At 36.7% G+C, this 17,398-nt stretch overlaps 1 protein-coding gene across 1 annotated transcript in view; it reads right to left on the reverse strand.

Moving 5' to 3' along the window:
- The window catches only part of cacna1c (calcium channel, voltage-dependent, L type, alpha 1C subunit), a 305,644-nt gene that overhangs the window by 38,917 nt on the left and 249,329 nt on the right, over window positions 1-17,398 (reverse strand). The window contains exons 13-30 of the mRNA XM_072455203.1: window positions 14,645-14,805; window positions 13,288-13,361; window positions 13,057-13,208; window positions 11,258-11,459; window positions 10,866-10,986; window positions 9,874-9,988; window positions 9,435-9,552; window positions 9,234-9,303; window positions 8,877-9,009; window positions 7,872-8,001; window positions 7,118-7,177; window positions 6,920-7,026; window positions 4,384-4,471; window positions 3,887-3,994; window positions 3,733-3,785; window positions 2,939-3,085; window positions 1,717-1,918; window positions 547-705 (exon numbers count right to left, since the gene is read on the reverse strand). Of these exons, the coding sequence (XP_072311304.1) occupies window positions 547-705; window positions 1,717-1,918; window positions 2,939-3,085; window positions 3,733-3,785; window positions 3,887-3,994; window positions 4,384-4,471; window positions 6,920-7,026; window positions 7,118-7,177; window positions 7,872-8,001; window positions 8,877-9,009; window positions 9,234-9,303; window positions 9,435-9,552; window positions 9,874-9,988; window positions 10,866-10,986; window positions 11,258-11,459; window positions 13,057-13,208; window positions 13,288-13,361; window positions 14,645-14,805 (2,200 nt within the window). The remainder of the gene's footprint in view (window positions 1-546; window positions 706-1,716; window positions 1,919-2,938; window positions 3,086-3,732; window positions 3,786-3,886; window positions 3,995-4,383; window positions 4,472-6,919; window positions 7,027-7,117; window positions 7,178-7,871; window positions 8,002-8,876; window positions 9,010-9,233; window positions 9,304-9,434; window positions 9,553-9,873; window positions 9,989-10,865; window positions 10,987-11,257; window positions 11,460-13,056; window positions 13,209-13,287; window positions 13,362-14,644; window positions 14,806-17,398) is intronic.

Below are 17,398 nucleotides of genomic sequence, written 5' to 3' on the forward strand. Positions count from 1 at the left end.
TTTTATTTCATTGTATGTTTGTTTTTTGAGGCTCAGAGGGAGAGGACTTATAAAACAGGATGCATCACTCAAATGTGAATGAAGCTAAATACAAATCCAGGTAACACAATGTTATAACATGGTATAATAGTGTTCAAATCAGGTTTTTAATTTATCAAGTTCTTTCTATAAACCATCTCTTTCCCACCGCTGTTTTAGCTACAACTGTTCCACCCCATTTCAACTACAACAGCAGAACTAAACATTATATATTCTTGGACCAGATCACAAAATACTAAAATGTATGATGTTCAAATTGTTGAGATTACTTTCAAAAGCAGAAAAAAAAAATCACTCGTGGACACAAACTATAAACCTTTCACTCTTTCACAATAACTAACCCAAACCTAAACTAAACAGGACTAACCAAAAGAAAGATGGCACCACAAAAGCTCTAAACAGGGATGTTTTGTGGTCTGTGGATAAAAACTACAACAGGACTGAACTAGGACTCTGAATGACCAAAAAAGTGTCTCCTGGATTAAGTACAGCGTAGAGTGGCCTAACCTGCATGGCCAGACAGATGGTGTTGAGGAGGATGAGGGTGAACATCAGGTATTCAAAGTACGAGGAGTTGACCACGTACCAGACCTTGTACTGGTACGGGTTTTTGGGGATGTAGCGACGCAGAGGACGGGCCTTCAGGGCGTACTCCACACACTGACGCTGTGGACAAGAGACAAGAGTTATTGTAAGGTGATTTGATTAAATATCAGTATTAAATATGTCAAAATGTATCCATCCACTTAGATTCAGGACGACAGGTGGAAATGAGCATCTCCTTCGTCTTTTATAGTATATTTCTGTCAATACAAACTTGTACATTGTCCTTGAACAAATCAAAACATCAAATTGTGGAACTGCGAGATCATTTGCAATCGAATCAAGATCACCATTTTCGTAAGTGTAATTGGCAAATGATAGGTATATAATGTACAAAATATTTTTTAAGTTTTGAGCTACAAACATGTTCTGAAAGGATATGATTATTATATTTATATACTTACTTTATTGTAAGAGTAGTAGCTCAAATTCCAGTCTTTTTTAAGTTCCTTTATTTAAGCAGATGAGTCCTAATGAGATAAAAGTTTATTATGACAGGTTCTCCTGTTTTTCTAATTATGACTTAGTTTGGTGGGATCGAACCTGTGGTCAATATTTATCATAGTTTTACCTCCACTAAGGTGCAGCTTGTGAAGACATTCTTAAAAATTTAAGTTTAAAATGATAGGAAGTAGAGTTCTAAAACTACCTCTATTATTGTTTGTCAAATCATAACTGTTCTGTATTTGATATGGATTTTGGCTCTTGTTTACAGTATGGTTGCAAGGTAAAAGTTGTGGAATTACCTTTTTCTATATCATATTTGCTGCTCATGTCCAACCAGGAAGTACAATCATAAACTTTACAAAAATGGTCAATCTGGGGACGAACAGACTGTTTAGTAAAATCTGAAATATTATATTGTGTTCACTATGTTTTCGTGAAATGTTTAGTCTAACCTGTCATACAGACAGACATAGATTTAGTCCAGTTCTAGTCCAGGTTTAGTGTCGGTTTAGTCACAATTCTGAATGGCTAAAAGCCTAGTGGGAGGAATGGGAGAAACTAGAGTTCAGACTGATGTTAAAAAGGAACAGGGATTGTAGTCTGGAAACACAATCTCATAAACGTTACCTGGTTTTTGTCGAGCTCACAGTTCTTGTACTCTTGCTCTCCCTGCTCCTGAAATGTGACAATGACGAAACCGACGAAGATGTTCATCATGAAGAAGGCAATGATGATGATGTAGATGATGAAGAAGATGGAGATGACCACGCGGTAGTTGTAGATGGGCCCCACGTCCTCCGTGTGAGAGTCTATGGCCCGGTACAGCAACCTGAGGACACAGAGGACATGCATGTTGGCTTAAAAGAGCCCAAGCACTTACTTTAGAAGAGCCTTGTTGTTATGAGCCGGGTACATCGGCCAAAATGAGTCCTACAATATGTTACGACAATACTTCTCTACAGCTTAAACTTTGACAGTACTTAAATAATAATTTCAAAATAGAATTATTTCAATTATGTCCCAAATAATCGTGGTCATGATTTTTTTCTGTCTACCTAATACATGTTTGATTAAAAAGACAAACTTAGTGTTGTGTAAATGATTCAAAATTCAGTATTAGTGTAGGACGTACGTACAGGTTAAGTTAATTAATATGTACTGTAATATTTTACCTATAATACATTTAAAAAGTTAGTATTATAGTTCATTGTTATTCTAAGGAACTGCAATAATTTGCCCTGAATTTATTTAAATAGACAGTGCAAATGAACATTAATGACTAGGGTTCTTTCTTTCTTCTTTCTTAACCAATCAGCACCAAACAGATATAGAAGATTTGAATTGTTTTTCTTTTTGACTTATATAGGTTGTTTTATCATTGTTCATTGTTTTATGTTGCAACGAATCACCAAAGCAACTTCCTATGTTTGTGAATGCTGTTCATTGACAATGGCAATAAACCTTTTCTGATTCTGATTCAAACTGGCATCACAAATATTGATCCCAATATCAGTAATTAAGTCAGCAAACATAATAACATAAAACCACATGAAATTAATTTTATGACGTCATAGTGTTTGGCAGATCAAGTACGTAGATGTGTAGTCCTGTCCTGGCAGTATTCATGTCCCCTATAGCTGCAAACGCTTGATTAATGTATACAATGTGCATATCACAACCAAACCAATATACAATGTACTGGTATATTTCCATCCCCCATCGGATTCTGTATCTATCACAGGAGCAGAATACAAGTTTGTTTTGAACACACTCTAAAAGCCCCTTTTGCATGATACATAGATCCACTAATCTTCATGTGTGCTTTATATTAGTTCTTTGTTAGTCTTACCCGGGCCAGCCCTCAAAGGTGGACACAGCAAACAGAGCCATCATGCCCTGAAGCACGTCGTCGAAGTTAAAGTCGCTGTTCTCCCAGTGTCTCTGCGATCGCTCCGGCTTCCCCACGTCCCCGTCTTTATACATGATGTACGAGCCCCTGGAATGACATGGGTCATTGCGATTAATGCTTACAATACACACACTTTCTGCACACAAACTGCAGAAGGTTTTCAGTGACACAGTGCCGTAACAGGAAGAGCACTCCCATACAAGCTTTTGGTATCTATAATGACCACCTGAGTATTACTGATATTTGAGTAGTGTTTGATATTAAAGACTTTCTATAAATATCCAGTCTACCTAACTAAGTCTTTTTAATGTTTTTTTGACTAGTAGCACATCATCCACTAAAACATGATCAAATTACTCATACAGAGGTGCAAATAATGTGTTTAATATTTAATAAAGTTAAATGTTGCTGATGCTGTTCCACCCAGCACAGATATATTGTAATTGCAACACTTCAAATGAGTCAAAATGAGACCGCTGTGTGTTGTCTGCATCTAATTATAATGCCTTTTATTCTCTGTGAAGCAGGAAGTGAGCTGTTAGTTGAGAAAAGAGCTTATAAACTCATAAATCGCTGTGAATTATTACAATGCTTGCAATGAATAGGTAAGAGAGTAATCAATCTGGGCAACTGCAAACTGTTTAAAATCAACTATTTCTGTTGTCCATGTTTTTAAGACAATAAAACTCAGGTACAGCACCTTTAAATAGTCAACAGAACGTGCAAATTCTTACCTGCAATCTGCATAAGTCTGTTTAGAGCTGTCGCTGCAGAAGAAAAACTTGCCCTATTGAACAAAAGGAGGAATTTAGCAGCGTTTATTATGCCAACTAAAACATGTTGTCAAAATGTGCACAGCTACAAGTGCTGTTCCTTTCCTCTGTTCACCTTGAAAAGCTGCACTCCTATACAAGCGAACATGAACTGGAGAAGTGTGGTGACGATGACGATGTTCCCGATGGTTCGGATCGCCACAAACACGCACTGGACTACATGCTGTAAAGAACATTATGGGAATTATTCTACATCAAATACAGATTTTACATTGGTAAAAGAAGTTGTTCAAATGTGGATCATTTTTGTTTAGCGGTCAAATGCAGTAAGAGTACAGGGTTCCTTAGTAGATCATTTATAATTCATTAATACGCACTTGTTATTTCTTTATATGCATTTATAAGGCATTTACAAGCATTTTCAGATGCTTTTAATAACGTACACATGTTAAACCTAAAACAAAAACATGTGCATATCAATAAACGTGTTACAAACAAATAACTAAAGCTTATTAATGCCTCATGAACAGTTTACTAAGGACCCTTGTTTAAAAGCATGACCACATTTGGCATATAATCCAACCAGACATTGCTAAATTAAGTAAATCTGACCTTTAACCCTTTGGCTCGGTTGATGGCCCTCAGGGGTCGGAGCACTCTTAAAACTCGCAGGATCTTCACCACATTTATTGCACTAGACCTGAAAAATCACAAAATTATAAATAAGAAAAAATATACAAATTTGGCATCAGCCAGCTGATCCAATCGTACAGGAATTCAACACAGAAAAGGAAATCAAGTTAAAACTGAGGTAGAATTTGACACACCAAAAAACAATACAAGGGATTATCGTGATCAGTTGTAGGTAATAAACCGGTTTACTATGAAACGTACAACAACAATAGGTTCTAAAATATTTGAAATGAACTTATATATTCATAAAAACACACACAGAGACACACGTGGTAGACGTATTGAACGATGACCAACACAGATGAGCACAGTGACATAGACACACGCACAGGCAAAGGAAAGGCTACTCTGCTGCAAGAGAAAGACAGTGTCAAGCTAAACGGGATCAAAATATACTTGTACACAGGCTATTTGGAAATAAAAGTGAGACAGGAATATATAAACATTTTGAATTGACAAGACATGCTAACATCGAGCTAATCTACGCAGAGGTCTCAATTCAAAGTGTCTATGTATTCTGCTAAATATTTCAGAGTTTTTAAAAGGAGTAGGTTGAAAACAAAGGTGGTATTGCTGTGTTATTGTCAAACTCAAGTGGTTTCAACAGAAAGGGAAAAGATCATTTGTGCATTTTTAATAAACAGAGGAAGAGTTTAAGGCGGTTAAAGGCACTTTGTCAGGTCAGATGTTATCTTCAACACGCTATAATCAAATTAGTTGTGACATTGGCCTATCACTAACATTGTGAAAATGGGTTCCCGCAAAAGCACTTGTATTCACATAAAAATAAGAAATTGAAGAGTGAAATCGTCAAAATGTCTTAAATTACATTATTATTGGTACAAACAATCAGAGATGGTGTCTTTGCCAAGACACAATTGAAATAGTATTATGTTTTCTGTTTTATTTATTGAGTTGAAAAGGATAAAGACAAATTCAGTTTCAATCCGTATAGATAATGGACTGGGAGTGATGCGTTATAAGCCAAGTCTTAAATCAAATCAGCATTTGGCTTGTGCAATAGTGTAGCTCTGATATGAAGAGCAGAAGTTATACAGAGAGGCAGCTTTTTTTGCTCTCTATAGGATTTAAGGATAAACTAAATATAACTAATAGACTACAATTGATGTGTCACTGTCACAATTATTTTGATGGTTGTGTATTTTAAGACAAATCAGACGAACCTTTAACGGGCAAAAACTAAGTTCAGCATTCAGATCTCATTTCTATAGCTCAGGAGAGTTCTTCCACAGCACTATATAACCTACTGTACGCACTGAGAGCTAGTTCTATCAGATACGAGTTTTAGACTAGAATTGTAGTATTTATAACTGGACAGGTTATTGGCATAGATCTTTCTAAAATTAAATTGTAGTCAAGATTCAAACAGTTACACCTAAACGTCAATTGATCAACTGCATGTTGCACATTGAAGAAAATACGTTGGCAACTCTCCCGGACTATAGAAATGCCAAATCAAAATCGTGAACATTTTACACATTGAAGTGAGGGTTTGTTATTAACATGGACCATTTTGGACTTACTTCGAGAAGTCTAGACTATCAGGCATTAGAGAAGGAGAGTGCAGTGTGGCAGGTTAGATATCAGTGTAGCAATCAATCAAATATTAGCCACATTTTAATCAAACATAAAATGAAGGCTTATACTATCCATCAAACAATATCAGTATATCATCATTATGAATTATTATTAAATATGACACTTATTTTACACAACACTTGATACTTTGTTCACACTTACAAAGCACAACTCTGTGTAACAATCTGTAACAATATGGTAATTACATTGTACTTGTTCGCTTTATTTTTGTGTTATATGTCATTACATGTTGTTACACAGTTATTAAGCCCAATCTAATGCTATGTAACAATTTGTAATAACAGTAATTAAATGGATTTCAGGTTACAAGTTAATACATGCTGTTACACATGAAGTACAATCTAATAGAATGTGTAGCAACCTGTAATAACATTGTATTTTAATTATTATTATTTTTTCAGTTTGATTATCAGATTACAAGTTATTACAGATTGTTACACAATATATGAGTAAAATGTAATACACTATGTAACAACATGTAATAACATACTAATTACTTATTTTTTTCCAATTGGATGTTCAGGTTGCAAGTTATTATAGGTTTTTACACAGTTAACAAGTACAATGTAATGCTGTAATGCACTGTGTAACAACCTGTAATAACATGCTAATTACATTGTTTTTCCAATTGGATGTTAAGGTTATTATTGGTTGTTACACAGTTAATGAGTACATGTAACAGACTGTGTAACAGCCTGTAATAACATGCTAATTCATTTTTTCTGGTTATTATTACAGGTTGTTACACAGTGCATGGCATATTTTGGTACAATATATCAAGTGTAGAGTAAAATAAAGTGTTGCCAAGTGTTGCACAATACAAATCCAAACTTACTGTATTCCTGATGAAATGAGGGACACACTGACAACCACCAGGTCCAAAATATTAAAATAGTTTCTGCAAAATGAACCCTTGTGCAAGAAAGCTCCATAGGCTGTCATCTGTTCAAAGGTCACAGAATCAGAAGTCAGAAAGGTCAAAAAGTGTAGTGAATTTTGAGAAGGAAGATACAATAAATGAATGTATGATTACCTTAAGAATAATTTCAATGGTGAAGAGGCCAGTGAAGACGTGATCTGCATAGCCCAAGATCTGTACAAGATTAAGGATACACGTTGAGTGTGGATGTAATTGTTTTTCATACTGACATCGGCAAGAGAAAACTACATTTTTGAAGGTATTAAATACAATAGTACACAACAGCAAACAGTTTGTTACAGCAGCCCTACTGGACCTAAGTCTTTAAATATATTGATAGGCCTTGTATTAGTGTCACTTTAAAATAGAAATGTAATGTATAACAGAAACCTTGCTAGTATTTACTGTGTTGCATCCATTTAATGCAATTTCCTGGAATTAGCACTTAATACCTGTATACACGTTTATGTAATTGGCTAAAATAATTTGGTTGTGTAAAGCAAGAATAGAAAATACATCTAATTTTGTTTAACAACTTTGATAACCAATTTAGTCATCTGGGCAATGACAAAACAAAACATTGTCAAGATTTCTTCTTGTGAAACCCTTTCTACATTTATTCTAAATGTAAAATCGTGGCTAATCCTTCTTTTTCTAAATTAAACAAAAACTTTCCCACTTATATCCTATCAGTATTACCACACACTTTGGGCTACATACCTATAATCCTATATACAGTTTTCTCAGTTAATCTAATAATGGTGTTCTCCTCTTCATATTGCCTTTTAACCTGTGTATTTTTTACATTTGAAGACATTTAAATTGGCTGTACCCATGCGTTTTCTTGCTCTATATTAGTGGCACAGACCTGGTTCCTGAAGGAGTCGTTCTTGACCGGGTCCTCTGCTGCCAGGCTGATGCTGGACAGCAGGATGAAGAACAGGATAAGGTTGGTGAAGACGTTGTGGTTGACAATCTTATGACACAAAACCCTGAATCTGGAAAAAGAAAAAAAGAGGGCTTAGACGGATGGAAAGCAAAATAAATGGCTTACTTCAATAGGCGCAGACATCATACTTTTCCTGAAATCTTTTCTGTCTCTAGAATGATAGGTATTTTGTGACTTGCATGGGTGAAGTACTTTCAGTGGTAGAATTGCAGCAGCGGTAGTAACATTAAGATGAGTAGTAATGGTGTTTTATTGATAGTTTTAGCTGTTTTAATGAAGGGAATAACAAGCACTTCATTACAACCTGCCACAACCTGACCCTCCCCTCACCACACCAGATAAAGTTCTATTGAAAAAGCAGTCCGAAAAGCCCAGTCTAGTCCTGATGTAGACAGGGTTAAGTCCTGGTCTAGTTCTGGCTTAGTCCTGGTTTATGTAGTTCAGGTTTAGTTCTGGCTTTAGACTGGGGCTTCAACAATTAACTGACTAATCGTGACTAGTCGACAACAACAAAATAATCATAACTGTATTTTGATCATTGTAATCATTATCTGGACTATATAGACAGACACCACAACAAATACAAAAACACATTTTATTAAAACTTATCTGTAAACATTTTCAAAACTTTAATAATGTATTTAAAAAGTACAATACAACTAAAAATATATCACGGACTAGACAACTTCTAAATAAAGGTCAATAAATAAATACATTCTAAAATAATTGTTCGTTGCAGGGTTACATTTGTCCCAGTTATGCAAGTGTTTGTTTATTTAGTACACTTTCCGCTCATGTTTACTCGACTTGACTTTTAATTGAGCACACGTTTAGTACCGTATTTCTTCTCATCAGTGTTTCTTCCACCTCTCATTGCTACAGTACTACACTAAACTGCAGAAAGAGTTTGTGTTGATGTCTCACTTGTTGGTGTGGCTGAACACAAAGAAGGCTCTGGCCTCTGGCATTGGCACAGCTTTCTCCTTCAGCTGGATGTCCGACAGGGGGCGTGGCCTGGGCCCCACAGGCATCTCCGGCTCCTCCTCGTCATCGTCTCCTGAGAGCAAATGCAGGGGAACATTAAATAATCTTGTTTAAAAGCGATGTATTCTGCAAAATCAACTTTAATGAGCTTTTAACCTTGTTACAACAATATTTTCTCAAAATGAGTTTCATCATTATTGGTATAATTTATCATTTGGTAAGAAACACTCTGACTCCAATCTTTGTCTTCTTATTTCAACAGTAAATGAAAAATAAATACTAATAATAATACTGTACCCATATAATCATTCGCAGGATATGGATTCTTATCTTCATTTTCATCTACAATGTAATCGTCCATGTTGATCTGCAGAAGAAAAGGCAGACATTTCAATCAATATTCTTACTTATTTATTTATTCTCGTGTATTGTGCCAGTGTCAGTACATTACAATATACAAAACGCGTGACAAAACAATTGGATTGATATGAACAGTACCTTGGTTGCATTATTGGTCTCTCCATCCGTAGTAATGGACTTGAGCTCAATCTTTTCCTTCTTTGCTTCTACCAGAGGTGGTTTCTCATTTGCATTACGCTTTTCAGGACTAGCCATTCTGAAAATAAAAATAAGATTTAAAGACCATGTGGATAATTTATAGACTTTTCCCTATAACATATGTAAGTTGTTTTGTATAGCAACTTTATTATGTCAGTAAACAACGTAAATTGCCAAAAGCTTCCAGCTCCTACACATTACACTTGGTTAAGAAGTAATAATAATAAGGCTTGTAAAATGATTGACTTTTAGAGATGGATATGACATAATATTAAAAGTACCTTAAAACATCAAATTGGTCTAAAAGTCTCTATAAAGCTTCTAAAATGTTTCTTATTTTCTCTGCACTAAATTCTCTGGATATGTTACAGAAAATGACCTGGCCAGTTTCTTCCTCTCCTTCTCCTCCTCCTCTTCTTTCTGAGCAGAAGTGAGACTCTCGGCATCAGCCAGGTTGTCCACGGCGATGGCCAAGAAGACATTCAGGAGGATGTCTGGTCATGAGTCAAGTACATTTAGCCATTAAAGGAATATTATAAAGGTAGAGCAGTTATTCACCAAAGGAATAATTAGTCAACCAAAGTCAAGAAACCAATTGCATTAACACATTTGTACAAGTGAGGTGGGTGAAGTGCGCTGCCCAAGGACACAACGCCAGCATACATTTACCACCACCTTTGCATTAGTGAACAAATGTCTCTACTATAAGCCACGTTTAGACAGGCCCTGCCCCCAGAGCGGTAGTCTTAGAAAAAGGTTTTCTAAAAAAATAAAATCTATGTTCTACCTGAATTATACTTTGTAATCATGAGGTCAATCTCAGTAATACACAAAAAAGACATTGAGTAATTCCATGTTTGTGAGACGTGGTTAAAGCTAGAGTAAACACGAAACTACTTCCAGTTTATCCTCAGCTTTTTCTGTATTTACTTCACAGGAAACTTTAGCTAACATGTGCTAGCTTTGTTTGTATGTAAAAATTTGGCTCAACATATACAATTATCATAACTTTAGAAAATATTAGTTTATGTTTATATGTGCTTTTTGCTGTTCTGTTTTGACCTGAGTCAGTAGACCTCTCACGGCCCACTTTGGATCACTTACATAGGCCACTGTTCACTTTCGGACCAGACCAATCTGTGCCAAAGTGAACCATATACTTTTATGTGTTTTTTACCTACAGACAAAAATATATATAATAAATAAATCCACATCAATGACTTATATTTAATGAGCATAGCAAAGCTGGCTCATTCTGTCATACTGATACTAAAATAAACACAACGTTACAGGAGAGTAATGAAACTATCGGCTCTTAGTGAACTACGACCTCACAGTTTGATTTTTGACTGAGTGTAAATGGAAGGATACAGTTTCCACAGATGAAGAGGATGATGAAGTAGATGCAGACCAACATCCCGGGAAAGGACGGGCCTCCGTACGCCATGATCCCGTCGTACATGACCGAGTTCCAATCCTCTCCTGTTAGGATCTGGACACCAGAACAGCAGTTTTATCACACTATACTTTTGATTTATTTTCCAAACATACACAACAAACAAAATCATAATAATGTATCATAATATCTGTCCAAAAGACCAGCATTTTCTCATGATTTCATGTTTTGTCGCACTGATTACAACAATAATCAGATTCAGATTCAACAGCCACTCGAGTAGTAGTACATGTACTTGAAAACGTACTAGAACCACGGACTGCACTGCGTAGGTGAGTAACTATAATCCTTTTTCGTCTAAAGTTACCTGAAAGACGGTGAGCAGCGACTGGGGGAAGTTATCGAACGTACTGCGCCGCGTTTCGTCGAAGTTGAATTTCCCTCCAAACAGCTGCATCCCGAGGAGCGAGAAGATGATGATGAAGAGGAACAACAGCAGCAACAGAGAAGCGATGGAGCGCACCGAGTTGAGCAGAGAGGCCACCAAGTTGGACAGGGAGTTCCAGTATCTGAGAGAGGCACAGGAAGCTTAAAGGGGCATTCAAAGGGCAACAGCGCCAATAAAACACACTGTTTATATTAGAATGTATCACGCCAATTCTAAATGTCATTACCGTTTTATTGCACACTTAGTTAAACTTGTGACATTCAAAAACGCGACCCAACAATGAAAGTTACTCTATTTAGGTGATTATATAACACACTTTATTCGCTATCAAACAATTGTCTACAGTTAAATTCGGATTAAATTGAGGTACTTATTGTTAGAAATGTGTTAGAAATGTCCAAAATTATCATTATTTAATCATTAGCAATCTCATGACAACAATTTGGCTTTGGAGTTGAACAATGGCACCATTTTCTGAGGCTATTGTGAAAAGATAATTTCTCTTTTCTTTATTTGTGCTGACGTTGAATCCCATCTATATGATAGTTTCTCCCGTTTTTGTAATTATGACTCAGTTTGTCATAAATATTTATCATCATTTTACTTCAGTTAAGGGGCAGTTTGCGAAGAAATTTTGAACAATAAAAGTTTAAAATGACAAGAAATCAAGCCAAATTCTAAACAGAATCCCTCTGTGATGTCATCAATGCGCGACGTGCCATTGAAAACACACAATTTACACTTAACTGACACAATTTTCTGACAGTTTAAATGATCATTCCACAAAATAAAGGTGTTATATGGTATTATTGTTTGTTATGTCATGTGTTCGTGTCTAACAAGGAATTACAATTATAAACTTTACAAAAATGGTCAAACTGGGGAAAAATTGGCAAAATGTTTAGTAAAATCTGAAATGTAATTGTGTAGTTTAACCTGTCATATACATTTCAAGCAGCATTGGGGCCCTAAAATCTGATGTTCACCTTTCCATACATAATCTTGGTGTTTCATTTGACTATGCATTGTATTTCAACCAGACCCTGAGTTGCACCTGTCTTTAATAAAGAAATCAACCTTTGTTTAAAGGTTAAACTGTTTATTTTTAGTTAAAGTTTCTATGGAAGACAGGCTGCCCAGTTGTTCATCTGGTTCAGAAAATACATATTTCCACATGATCCAGAGTTATTAATCTTAAAACAAGTTTTAATACCATAAAATGCAGATTTATTTTTGTTTTATTTTTTCACCACAACTGCTCATTTATATGCCAGACACACAGCAAGTATATATTGGTCACGGCCGAACAAATGGACAGGTGGACAGGGTTTGTGCCAGCACCAGAACATTTCCTGATGTGCTATTGACTGGCAGAGGATACGCCGTTTTTTGCCTCAAAAAAGACGCGGACAAAAGGCACAAACAACAAAACACGTATAAGAAATAAGAGTGGTGTCTGAAGTATTTAGATTCCCTGATATAAGTATTTTACTGTATTCAAATAAAGGTCTTTTGGTGTACTTCCTCTATGCGGCTCATTGCAGCCCACCAGAAGGCCTCGTGTTTGAATTCTTATTGTATTTCTTATAATGGGTTTGCTTTTTGAAAGAAGAAAACTAATTTGCGTGTGACTCATCTTTACAAATCCTACCTCTGTATTTGTTGTTAGTAAATATGATAGATAGGGCTTTGTATGCAATTTCTGTGTGGATTTGTACCTTGTTATTTTAAATATTCTGAGGAGCCGCACACATCGTAACACAGAGATGCCCAGAGGAGACATGATCTTTGTTTCCACTAAAATGGTCTCCAGGATTCCTCCACAGACCACAAAGCTGTCGAAGCGATTGAACAGCGATACAAAATATGCCTGGACAAAACAGAGTGCAAAAATATATAATGAATGAAGGAAAAACAAAATTATTATCAAACATTTGGGTGCTCCTTACCTGTAGTCCTAAACTGTACATCTTCAAGAGCATCTCGCCGGTGAAGAGAGCCAGTAAAACTTTGTTGGCGATATCTAAAAAATGTATAGAGAAAACCAGTAACAAAGAGCAGTCGGACTTCTATTTTTGTGTCATACCGTGACATGTTTCGCTGCACTCTGCTGCCTTCCTCAGTAACATCACGAGTGCAGCCGAAACAGGTCAACAGGGGACAACAAACATTGTCGCTGGATTAAGAGGCAATTGAAATACGGACACGTGCCCACAGCGGGGCTATAAACCGAGACGAAAGGGCCTTTTTGTTCTCACGCACTGCCCTAAAGTGACATCATGTGACCGTTCTGAGGAAGGCAACAGAGCGCAGCAGTGCCATGTCACGTTATGATGCTAAAATACACGTCTGACTATAAGAATATGAAACTTATATAGGATTGAAATATAAGTCCAAACTGTGCTCGCTGTAATTGGTGCAGCTATATAGTATGAGTCTTTTTCAGTCCTTGTATAGTCCTGGGACAGACCTGACCCAGACTGGTGAACTTCTTGACCCGTTGATACTGACCTGTTTTAGTTTTTCCAAATTGTGGCCTAAGGTTGTGTTCACATGTGTTCTGGTTTGAGTCCAGTTTGATCGATACTACAAAGCACGGAGCAGGGGGCGGGGTCAGCACCAGCCGACCAATTAGACAAATTGAAAAGGAGAGAGCTGTGCAGCACTTCATGAGGACTTAAAAAATCCATTATATGCCAAATGAAACTAGTCCTTGCGTTCAAGTAGAGTCGGCAGTAGTGGACAAGCCTGCTCATGCAAGGTACGCCACGGAGACAGGTTATTCAAATATAATTCACCGATACAGTCTAAAGTACAAATGTGCTAAAGTCATCATTTCTGATAAAGACACAGCCAAATGTGCACAATAACATTTTACAGATAAATTCTTATACAGTCATACAGTATGATTAAATGTAATGTGAATATTCCATCTGGGAATCACCTGCATAAGTGTTTTTAAAGATCATTCCTCCTCGTTATAAATCCATGCACATTGATATACAAGAATTATGCATTTCCTCATTTGTCAGCTCTGCCCTCTCTCTCTCTCACTCTCTCTCTCTCTCTGTGCTTCTCGTTCGTCTCAAAGCAGCTGGATTCTCTTCTCTGATTGGTCGTCTTCTTATCTCATTGGGGAACTTAACCAGGTTCTGAGTTCAGGGCCAGTTATCGCAGAGATGTCACCTCACTAACCCTCAAATCCAGCATACTGTCGTAGTACAGGCTCAGATACAGGCTCTGATGTAGGCTCAGTCCTGTTCTGAGTCATGATAAAGCCCAGGTCCTAATTTAACGCCAACTCACCTTGCACGTCTGTTAACCACTGTGGCTGCTGGTGATGCTCTGAGGCGATGGTTAACGTGTTGAGGAAAACCAGGAAGATGACGAGCCAGTAGAAAACCTGGGACTTGACGCCTGCTCTGCATTTTCTCCTAAACAGTCTGTTCCATCGACGCGAGTAACGACTACAGGGAGGCAGAAAATACAAATGATAGGTTATATAGAGTAGAAAGCAAGAGGACCGAAGCAGAGGGTGAGAAGACGTGTTGAGTAACAGCCTGGACTGTGGGCTCAGCAGTGCATCCTGTGAATAAAAATGTCATGAAATCAAAGAGAAAAAAAAGATTGAGATATGACACTGGAGAAAAGTGTTAAAATAGGGCTGTACAATATATTGCAGCATTCAAAATCCATATGCAAATGTATATGTAAGGAAGTAATATATGCAATAACTATCAGTAGATTGAAGGAAAATGGGTTGTGAACCGTTCCAGTATTCCAGCACAATGTAGCAGTAAAAGCAGCTCCTTAAAATTGTCCTGCAATGAGATTCAATTGGTCTTTTGATCATTTGTTTAAAGGGGTTTCCTCTGACCAGAGTAGCTTGGTCTGCTTCTTCAGTGTTGTCACGGAATGTCGCTGTGACGAGCCTGATCTATACAGCAGCAGGACGGAAGTAAAAAGGCCCTTTAAACCACTTCATAACTGGGATGGAGCTACATTTCAAACTCGATTTTGACACTAAGGAAAAGGCTCGCTTCTCTATCCTGATCGATACCACAATGTGCTCTTTTTTAGGTCAAGGTTTTAGACATTATTTATGTATCTATTCACCTTTATTTAACCAGGAAAGTGTTAACCACTGAGATGTAGAATCTCTTTTGCAGGTCCTCTCTTGGGACTCCTGGCCCCAGAGGGGAGGAGCCTATTGTACATGTTTTTAGTGTTAGGGGAAACTGTAGCACCTGGAGGAAGCCTACGCAGACGCGGGAAGAACATTCAAACGCTGCACAGAAAGGCCCCACAACACCCTAGAGTGGAAACCAGGACCTTCTTGCTACGAGGCGAGAGCACTAACTACTGCACCACTAACTGCTGCACCATTGTCAAATAGACTTACATTTTCAACACTTTCTTTATTAAATATTATGGTATTATACCAGTTCCGAGATCATTTCAAAATTGGTCAAGAAAGATAACATTTTGTCCTGTTCAAATGATGCACCAATACTTTTTACCAAAGGATACAAGTACTTCATTTTCAGTACTTGCCCATATCGAGTACCGAGGCCAATGCCAGGCAATATTTTCACTGCCCTTCTAATAATGAATCGATGGTTCTATTAAATGAGAAAATCTCATTAATTTCATCCACAGGTTTCAGAACAATAAAGAGTAAGGTAAACTTTCAAAACAAAATATGTAGCTTTTGAATGGTGAAATGTTCTTAAATTATTTCATTTGAACAGTTGAAACCCATGGGTAGAATGTTTATATTATATATTATTTAGAAGCGTTATTATTCAGGCTTTGATGCGCTAACTACGGTAGCTAATAAGCATAACACTTTGACATGCTATGATATGTTAAACCTTTAAAAGTTAAGCTCAGTTTAAAAGCTTAGATCCTGCACTATTCAGTCACTAGATCTGTCTTTCAATCATGATAAGTCACAATGTGTCACAATGTGTGCACTGCAAAGTTTGCTGCGCCTGTTGTAAACACAAGCACTTCTGATGTGATCGGTGATCAGTTTGGAACAGTCACATCTGATTTAGTTTGTCAGAAAGTTGAGCTTAAGGTGCACTTGAAAGTTAATGTTGCTCAGTTTTGTCAGAGGAGTGAAGCGGCGCAGTTAAGTAGTATCGACTTTTGGTATTGCCAACAGATTGATAAATACGAGTAACTGATGTTGAACCTCGTGCATTCCTAATTTATTATAGATAAATATCTCCTTTTCGATACTTTTGATGACAAATATCATCATAATGAAATACGGAAACTGGGACGAGGGGGACATTTTACGCTCCCACACCTGGGATACTGTCCTGAAGAAGTCGGACTGTAGATGGCGCTGTTGTCCTGCCTCTACTGGCAGTGACATAACATGTCACAGCAACATCAGAAGACAGCTCAAAAGAAGACAGAAGTAAGCAGTTTAAATGGTCAGGAATGAAAAAAACTCTAATCCGAGAAAAAAAGCTAAAGAAAGAATGATAATGATTTTTCCAAGTTGTGACATTTCCCGTCAGAATACTGTCGATATAAACAAGATCTTGAGTCATTGAAGTGATCAACTTTCAAAAAATTGCTAAAACATAATCACACTCAATCGATCAAATGATGAATGTGAATGCCACCTCTGTCTATTTAGAGGTGACACCTCTAAATAGACCTCTAAATATGGGCAACAAATATTTCATCTATATTCTTTGCATATTGTGAAGCCCTATTATGACATGATATGTTTGTTTTGAATGAATACAATTCATAGTTTTATTATGCTTTAAAATATGGTTTCTCTTACTAAACTATTTATAAGGCATCAATAGCACTAATTATAATTTTATGCACATCCCTCCAAAAAGCCATTAACCCAAAACATGTGTGTATGTGTTATTAAACCATTAACAGAAAGTTTGTAAGAGCATGAATACGACTCTACACTCTAGTGCAAATTAGTGCCTATGGATAGTTTAAGTCTAAGGAACCTTATTTTAAAGAGTTACCCTTTAGTTATGTGGTTTTGTAATAAAAGAAATTGCTATTTTGTAAAAA

This window comes from Eucyclogobius newberryi, unplaced genomic scaffold, assembly GCF_026437365.1.
Source record: "Eucyclogobius newberryi isolate DKJ021-1_F unplaced genomic scaffold, fEucNew1.0.hap1 SCAF_2, whole genome shotgun sequence".
Classification (NCBI taxonomy): Eukaryota; Metazoa; Chordata; class Actinopteri; order Gobiiformes; family Gobiidae; genus Eucyclogobius; species Eucyclogobius newberryi.